Below are 9,153 nucleotides of genomic sequence, written 5' to 3' on the forward strand. Positions count from 1 at the left end.
GGTGTGTGCTTGGGCTGAGAATTGAAGCATTTTCGTGTAGAGACTCTTCTTGGAGTTAAACGCCAGCTTTGGTGCCAGTTTGGGCGTTTAACTCCCATCCTTGTGCCAGTTCCGGCGTTTAACGCTGGGAATTCTGAGGGTGACTTTGAATGCCGATTTGGGCCATCAAATCTTGGGTAAAGTATGGACTATCATATATTGCTGGAAAGCCCAGGATGTCTACTTTCCAACGCCATTGAGAGCGCGCCAATTGAGCTTCTGTAGCTCCAGAAAATTCACTTCGAGTGCAGGGAGGTCAGAATCCAACAGCATCTGCAGTCCTTTTTAGTCTCTGAATCAGATTTTTGCTCAGGTCCCTCAATTTCAGCCAGAAAATACCTGAAATCACAGAAAAACACACAAACTCATAGTAAAGTATAGAAAAGTGAATTTTAACTAAAAACTAATAAAAATATACTAAAAACTAACTAGAACATACTAAAAACATACTAAAAACAATGCCAAAAAGCGTATAAATTATCCGCTCATCATTTATGGATAAGAGAATGTGCTCTAACTTTTCTCATAACAATTAGATCAAGGAATTGGCAAGATTGATTTTGATTAGAGAGATTGGATTGTCAAGGAATTGGGATCCAATCAATTTCAATCCGCCATAGATCTATACATATGATTGAGAAAGGAGTTGAAACCCAATTGATTCATGATGGATTATGATATCTCCAATCCCTGATGAATCATTTTCTTTGAATTTCTTCAATTTAGATATCTCTAGTTTCCACTTCAATTTCAATTGCTATTGCCGTTTTGATTCCCTGCACCGAATTCCCTTTATAATTCATGCAATTTAAGTTTTCTTGAAATTTAGATTCTGCAATTTTACTTTCTTGTATTTTAAGATTCAGTTATTTACATATCTTATAATTTAAGATTTAGCTCTTTTAATTTCTTGGTTTTTAAGTTTATGCAATTTAAGTTTCTGTTAATTTATATTCTGTATTTTAATTCTCTTGCAATTTACATTCTTTTCATCAATTCTCACCCAAATCACCACTGTCAGCTTAACTAAATTCATCACCCAACTAAAATTGCTTGATCCATCAATCCCTGTGGGATCGACCTCACTCTAATGAATTTTACTACTTGATGCGACTCGGTACACTTGTCGGTTAGTTGTGTGAATTCAATTTTTCGCCCATCAATATGTTCACAATACACCTTTAATTACATTTATTCAATTGATAATTATTTACCTAATGAATACAAAAAATTATTTTTATTTTTAATGTAAATTTTATATTATATAAAAATTAATTCTAACTAAAAATATAAAATTTATTTATAAAATACATATAGTGACATGAATATTTTTAATGTAAATTATATTAATATGTGTTTTAATATTATTAATTAATTTTTTTAGGAAAAATATAAAATTTAGTTTTTAATATATTTATTGTGTATAAGATAAGCAAATGTAACACCCTAGCTACTATACAGAGCTTTACATTTAAATCGTAAAATAGAGGTGGTAGGCACGGATCTAGGTAAAAGCAAGGGGGTATTACCCCACAAAGATTTTGATAAAAAAATATAATTATATATAAATGTTAATATTTAATTTTTTTGTTATATTATATTTATTCCTAAAATAAATAAATAAGTTAACTAAAAAAGAATGATAATTAGTTTCATGATACTATCTAATTAGGAGTTATTTGAAATATGTCTTAGAATATTAGTAGCTCATTTAAGCAAGTGTCAAGAATTTAAATTTATTTTGTATATAAAATAATTTATTGGATGATAACAGACTCTTAAATGAAGTTCAAATCCACAACAGATTTATCCTTAATCTGTTATGTTAGAATATACTGTGAAAAAAAAAGATATAATAAAATATCTATACATCAATTTTATTTTATATATTTTTGCCCCCATTATTAATTTTTTCTGGATCTATCCTGAGAGGTAGTGTGGTATTACGATCTCTGAAAAAAAATATAATGAATCCCGCTATGGAGCCAATGAAAAATCTTGACAATATGTACAATGGGTTAGTTATTTAGTCCAATAAAAGTAAATAATAACTTTAAAAACTTTCATTCAATTATTTCACATTAATTTTTAAATTTCGAATTCTCCAATTTCAAATTTTAAATTTTTAAAAAATCCAGTTAATTATTTCAAAAAAATAATTATCTGAAATCCTAATTTACTAAAGCATTTCACTCCAATACTCTTTTCTTTTTCAACCTCCACCCTACCTTCATCAATAATCATCGCATTTCAACGTCATTACTTGGCTTGCCACACGCCACTCACCCTTAGTAAAAATAACCATCCACTTAAGGATAAAAATAATCATCCGCATACCTAATGAATTGAACATCTAACATATTTTAATTATATATAACTAAACCCAACCCAATCAAAATAATCATATATATAAGAATTAAAATAACCATCCGCATACATACTAAAATGACCATCCTAAATTGACCATTAAAATAGAAGAAAAAGAAGATGAATAATCAGAAGAAACAACTATTATGGTGAAACATAATTTTGAAGGACTAGGCATGACGAAAGTGGCGCTGTTGCGAAGCATAGGGCTCAAATATAAAAGAATCTAATTATACTTGGATGAAAAGAAGAAGAGCATGGTAGTATCATTGGTGAGAAGAGGCTTGAAGGAATGGGAGAAAGCGAAGCCGGTTCAAAAGAGAGGCACGCGAAAAAGTGGAGTAACGTTAGGCTGAGCGTTGGAGTGCGAGGCGCATCGGACTGACCGGCGAAGGTGAAGACGGTGTCGGTGGGAGGAGGCGGCGGCGTCGGTATGGCCGATGAAGAATTCAGTGATGCGAAGTGAGGACCGAAAAAGATGACGGTGAGTTTTGAATGTGTATTGAAGGTTACGGTAAGATTAGAAATAACTGTATGTATTGTGAATAAGTTTAAATACTAATCCTAATTTTTCAAATTTTAAAATTTGAAATTAAATAATTAATTAATAATCTAATTTTTAATTATAATTTTATTTTTTTTAAATCCATTGTACACATCGTACACAATTAGTATTAATTTCCAATACTTTCTTAAATATAATATATACATAAATGTAGTTGAAAAAATTTGTAATTAGGAGCCTTAAAAAAAATTTAAACAAAAACCGCAAAAAAAAGTACATTATACTTAAAAACGTAAAACCGAAAAAAAGATAAAGATAAGACAGAATATATACAAAGAGTCGAGTACTAAAAATATAGAATATCAAATTTCAAATGTAACTTGAGAAGTTAAGACCGATTGAAATATAAATAAATATACAAATATAAGTATATATTCCAAAATAATCTAACATGCATAAAGAACACCTAATTCTCAATATATATATATATATATATATATATAGTAAAATCCTTCTAATAAGATGTTATTAACTTAACAAAATAACTGAAAAAGAAGCCGTGATAAGAGCCACCGGGAGGAGTGACACAAAATGGGGAAAGATGATCCCACTGTATGACCGACACGTGTAAGTAACGACCGCTGGATATAGCCATCGTGGACGGTTCGGTATGCAATTTCTGATACCTTGCGTGTCCTTTCTCTATTTCCTTATACATTTTCTCTTCCCTTCTGTTTTTCTCATTTTTATTTCGGTAAAATATATAAGCCACACTTTTGTCTCAAAAAACAATCATAAACAAACACAAACCCCAGAGAAAATAAAGAAAAAGGAAACGTAGAAAAAAAGCTTCTCCAAACTAATATCAAAATTCATCTCTTCGTGGCCCTCAAGTTTCTTCTGATCCTTTTCCACTTCCTTTCGTTCTCAGGTTAGTTTTCTCTCTATTTGCAACACCTTTTTCAATCTTTGGTTGATTCGTGGTTCCGAAGCTTCTATTCCATCTATAATTGTACATTTCTTTGCATTTTTTTCTTCGTTTTTTTTTTTGTTCTATTTCTTGGTTCAACTTTCTACTGTTACGTCCGTTTTCCTTTGGTTAATTGGGTGATTTGAGTAATGAAAATGCTTGGTTTTCTTTTGTTAAGGGATTTGTACAAAGATAAAGTTGCGATTTCGCTGTGAAAATCTGCTCTTCCTTGACTTTCTTGTTCCCAAGATGGAGTATTTTTCGTTATTATAGTTTGGGTTTCTCGTTGCTCCTTGTTCTGGAAATCGAAGTCGAAATTCAGCGTTGAATAATTGGTTTGGTAGGTTTCTTTGGAGTTGAATCGGTCCAAGTTGGCTCCTTTTTGGTGCAAGATCACTGTGACCCATAGAGGGTCTGTGTCAGCATTGAACCCAATTCCAATTGGTTAGGGAATAGAGGAAAGTGCTAAAATGGTTGAATCAATTGCTACCACTTCACTCCTTGGCCACCTTCCTGTCTGTGGAGGAAATTTGATAAGAGATGTTTCTGGTAAACGCAAATCTTTGAGTACTTGTAGGTTCCCAACTACTGAATTTCTTGGTGGAAGGATTGCTGTTTCTCTGCCTGTGCCAAAATCCAAGGGACATGGATTCTGGTCATCATCAATTAGGGCGCTTGCTGTGGAGCTCACAAGAGAAGCATATTCATATAGAGAAGACAAATTACCCAAGAAGGATAATTATAAGTTTGATAGTGGATTTGATCCAAGGCCTGGTTTGTGGCCTCCTGCAAATAGAGCAGATAACCCTTCGCTTCGGAATCCGTTGCTTCGACAAGAGAGGATGGGGTGTGGCTGGTTGGGTGTCATATTTGAGTGGGAGGGGGTTCTCATTGAAGACAACCCTGATCTTGAGAAGCAAGCTTGGCTGGTCCTCTCTCAAGAAGAAGGCAAATCCCCGCCTCCTGCATTCATCCTAAAGAGAATTGAAGGCATGAAGAATGAACAGGCGATTTCTGAGGTTCTTTGCTGGTCTAGGGACCCTGCGCAGATGAGAAGAATGGCTAACAGAAAGGAAGAAATCTACCAAGCCTTGCAAGGAGGGATATATAGTCTAATGCCTGAGTCCAAGGAGTTTGTGAGCGTTCTGATGCATCATAAGATACCAATGGCACTGGTTTCAACGCGTCCTAGAAAAACTCTCGAGTCTGCTGTGGGGCAAATTGGTATTGAAGACAATTTCAGTGTGATTGTAGCCTCAGAGGATGTTCACAGGGGAAAGCCTGATCCAGAGATGTTTGTTTACGCAGCGCAGCTCCTAAATTTCATACCTGAGAGGTGCATTGTGTTTGGAAACTCAAATCAAACAGTGGAGGCAGCACATGATGCTCGGATGAAGTGTGTTGCAGTGGCTAGCAAGCATCCTGTCTATGAATTGGGGGCTGCAGACTTGGTTGTCAAGCGCCTAAACGAGCTTTCGATTGTTGATCTGAAGAATCTTGCTGACATTGAATCACCTGAATTCGAACCTGTGATGGAGATGGAGCTGGAAGAAGATTCAGACATATCATCCGTTGATGAAAATTTCTGGTAATTGGTCAATTCTATAAATGTACAGTTGATTGAACTTCATCTATTCTTGATGATATTAGTTAGAGATTAGTTACTTGTGTATATTGGAAAAACAGAATAAATGAAAAACTAAAAAAAAAATGATAGGTGGTATGCATTGAACCATCATCATGTTATTACTGCTGTATTTTCTTTACTACATACATGCATGGGAATTTCAGATTTGATTTGGTGGTGTTTCTTCTATAAGGTAAAAGACCAAATTATTAGAAAGGGTAAAATACTGCTGTCTGCGTTTGTTATATAAAGGTCTTTTGTGGATGTATTTCCCCACTCTTAATATTTTGTTGCTGTACAATGAAACGGTTATATAAGATGTAATATGTTATATCTAACAGCGAGTATCAGACGACGCCTTGTACAACACCTAGCTAACTGGCCATGTTTGTTTGCCGTGTTAAAAGTTAGTAAAACTCAGAATATAATGCTGATTACAATGTTCATAATTCAAAATTCTACTTACAATGGCATATGTTGAAACTTCCACAATGGAAGATTCTTTTGCACGCTAGTTAGGATGTTCTATCATTTCACTTTCACCTGGATGTTTTCAGGTTACCATTGAATAGCTTTATAGTGCAAATACTATTAAAATGTTCCGAAGGAGCATGGCTTTCAGGTATCATGTACAGGTGCTATGCTGCATTTAACACAATTTGAGTGGTATTGTAAAACATAAGTTTGTCTCTAGTAATGAGCGGAATTAGCATTACAGAATCTGAAGCACAAAGTAACGACACACAGCCTTTTTTTTTTCCACAATAGAATGGCCGAAGCCCAAAGAGAACAGCCAGACCTGAATAATATACAATCAGAGTTAGAGATTTTGATGACCGCGAGGGCCCAAGTTGAGAGTGTTCAGAATTCAGATAAAATATATTCTATTATTCTTGCGACCAAAGAAAAAAAATTCAATTAATTCCAAATAAAGTATTGGAAACATTTTAAGTACACCGAAAAATACTGGTGTACCAGTTATTTTAACCGTTGATTTCAATTAATATATATTATATATATTTTTTATAATTCAGATCAACAGTTAAAACAATTGGAGCACTGGTACTCTCGGTGCAATTGAAATGTTTCCTAAAGTATTTGCGAATCCTACGCTTTCCTTTAACTTCACTGTCAACAACAAAAAAGAATGGCTATTCACCAAGACACGTACGCGCACTAAAAACCTTTTCATAACCCGGCACTGTCTCTCTGTCTATATTCTACTAATCTTAGCACTCAGCGGCCAAAAGCATTGCAATCTAAGTTGAAATGTTCCTACTGCTTTTCGACAATAGTTTTGCTTTTACGAGTAGGCTGCTATGAAGAGAACGTTGTCTAATTTGATACGAACTGTTAATAAATTATTAATTTGATACTATTATCAGTGGCGGAGCTTAGTTCAGACAAGGAGGCTATGGTCCTCCCAAACTTTTTATAAAAAACTTAGTAGTATTTTTTTAAAAGATAAAAAATAGTTCAATTGACTTAAATATTTTACTATGACTTAAAGTATCTAATAAGTTCAATAAACAACACTCTCTCTATCTTTAAGTTCAAATATAAAAAGTTAGATATTTTTTATTTATTTAATTTAATATTATTTTATATTTTACTATTTATTTTATTTAATTTTTTATATGATAAAAAATAGTAGAATATTCAATAAGTATTAATATTATTGTATTTGTATAAATTGATAAAAAAAATTCAATAAATATTATAAATTTTAATATTTATCCTTCTAACTTCTTCTTTACATATTTTACATGATATATATTTAAATTTTTATATAAAATAATAATGAAAAATCAAAGAATTGATACATTTTTTAAGAGGAAGGCTAATATTTAAGAAGGGGAACATATAAATTTTACAATATCAATACCTGTAGATAGTTCTACTTTAATGAATCACGAAAAAAGTGAAATATAACCTTCAAAAATTCAAAAAGTTACATCTCATGACTTTAACCTTAACTTTTTGGAACGAGATCTTGAAAAAATGCTTTAAATTTGGCAATATCACCCAAACTAGAGAGATGAGATTAGACGAGCTTATCTTAAATGGAATCCATATAAAAAATATTTTGACAATTATTTTCTATCTGACTCTCCCAAAATTTTGTTTCAAGTTCCGCCACCGACTATTATGCTTATATAATTTGCCTCAAGAAAATGACAAGGATGAGGTTGTTGGTAATATTATGTGATTAAGTTATTTTGATAATTAAATTAGTTCATAATTTAAATATTAATAACAAAAAATTTTAGTTGAATAAAAAAAGAAACATAAAAATATTTAATTGAACTTAATTATAAAATAATTTATTCACTTAACATTATTTTTAATTTATTATGTTTCGTGATTAAAGTAGGTTTCTATAGTATTTGTTTATATACTATTAAGTTGATAGAAAAAGATTAATTTTTTTTTAGCGTGTGACAAAATTTTAATAGTAAAAATAAGAATATTAAAAAAATAAAAAACATTTTTTTTAAAATTTATTATTTATAGTTTTTTAAAAGAAATTTTTATTTAAATACTTAAAAAATATTTTTATATTTTATATTTAAATATAATTATTAAAAAAATATATTTTTATATAAAATATTTAAATATAATTTTTTTTAATTTTTTTTAAAAATATTTTTAAAAAATTATTTATTTTTTTTTTCATAGAAAACCACCCAAACAAACTCTCACTCCACTTGCAGCTAATAATGATATATATCACTTTTGAGATGTTTAGTGCCTTAGTGGCTCAAGAAGAAAGTTTATCAAGTGTCATGCATGACATTACTTCCATCAGAATTAATAATGTCGATACAAATAGGTTATTATATACTTATTACCAGTTCTGAATAAAATCTAAAGACAATTTGCTCCTTTCACAGTTATAATTAATTATTTTTTAATTTATTTTCTTCTTCCAAGAGTGCGTTTGGCTATGATTAGGAAAATTTAAGAGAAAAAGTATTTTATTAACACATCATTTGTATCATCAAAATCAAATGATAATTGTTACAAAGGGAAGAAGTAGCAATAGGAAAAATATTTGTGAGTCTTTAAATTATATAGAATAATATAATATAAAAAAGTATTTATAGATATTAAGAGAATCAAAATAATAAAAATGTAATATTTTAACATCTTTTTGTTGATATTTTATTTTAAAATTAATTTACTCAAAATATAAATTCTCAAAAATTTATTTATCAGCTTAATCCTACAATCTACAAATAATGGATGACTCCCACATTTAAGAGTGAGCACAGGTAGCGGGTACTCAATTACCCGTCCGAACCCGAACCGAATCAATTAAATTGGTTCTGAAACCAACAGGTAATCAGGTCTAATCCAAACCAAACTGATGACCTTTGTTATTAATCGGTTCGGATATGAATTTTAGGGGTGCGGAACCCGAACCAATCTGTAAACCCGAACCAATCAGTCAAGAAGATGTTACTTGTGTTATTTGTAACAACGAGGTGGAGGATGTACATCACTTGTTTTTAGGGTGTGTATTCGCCTGGCAGGTATGGAGTGCTTGGATCTCAGCCTTTGGCCGACGTTGGTCTTACCCGGGATCGATGAAAGAACACTTTCTTAGTTGGACAGAAGAACCGAGGAGAAAGGAAGAGCGTA

The 9,153-nt window shown here is 31.4% G+C and overlaps 1 protein-coding gene across 2 annotated transcripts; it reads left to right on the forward strand.

The window, feature by feature from the left end:
* Positions 1–3,585: 3,585 nt before the first annotated feature.
* Positions 3,586–5,638, forward strand: LOC112790901 (5-amino-6-(5-phospho-D-ribitylamino)uracil phosphatase, chloroplastic). Of its 2 annotated transcripts, none has more exons than XM_025833522.3 (2): positions 3,586–3,842; positions 4,060–5,638. In XM_025833522.3, exon 2 carries the CDS (start codon positions 4,352–4,354, stop codon positions 5,471–5,473), a length of 1,122 nt encoding a protein of 373 aa, XP_025689307.1. In that variant the 5' UTR covers positions 3,586–3,842; positions 4,060–4,351; the 3' UTR covers positions 5,474–5,638. The 2 variants fall into 2 exon arrangements, with proteins under 2 accessions (XP_025689307.1, XP_025689308.1); XM_025833523.3 differs by having other exon boundaries at positions 3,648–3,842; positions 4,226–5,638.
* Positions 5,639–9,153: the final 3,515 nt, after the last annotated feature.

This window comes from Arachis hypogaea, chromosome 3 (genome assembly GCF_003086295.3).
Source record: "Arachis hypogaea cultivar Tifrunner chromosome 3, arahy.Tifrunner.gnm2.J5K5, whole genome shotgun sequence".
NCBI lineage: Eukaryota > Viridiplantae > Streptophyta > Magnoliopsida > Fabales > Fabaceae > Arachis > Arachis hypogaea.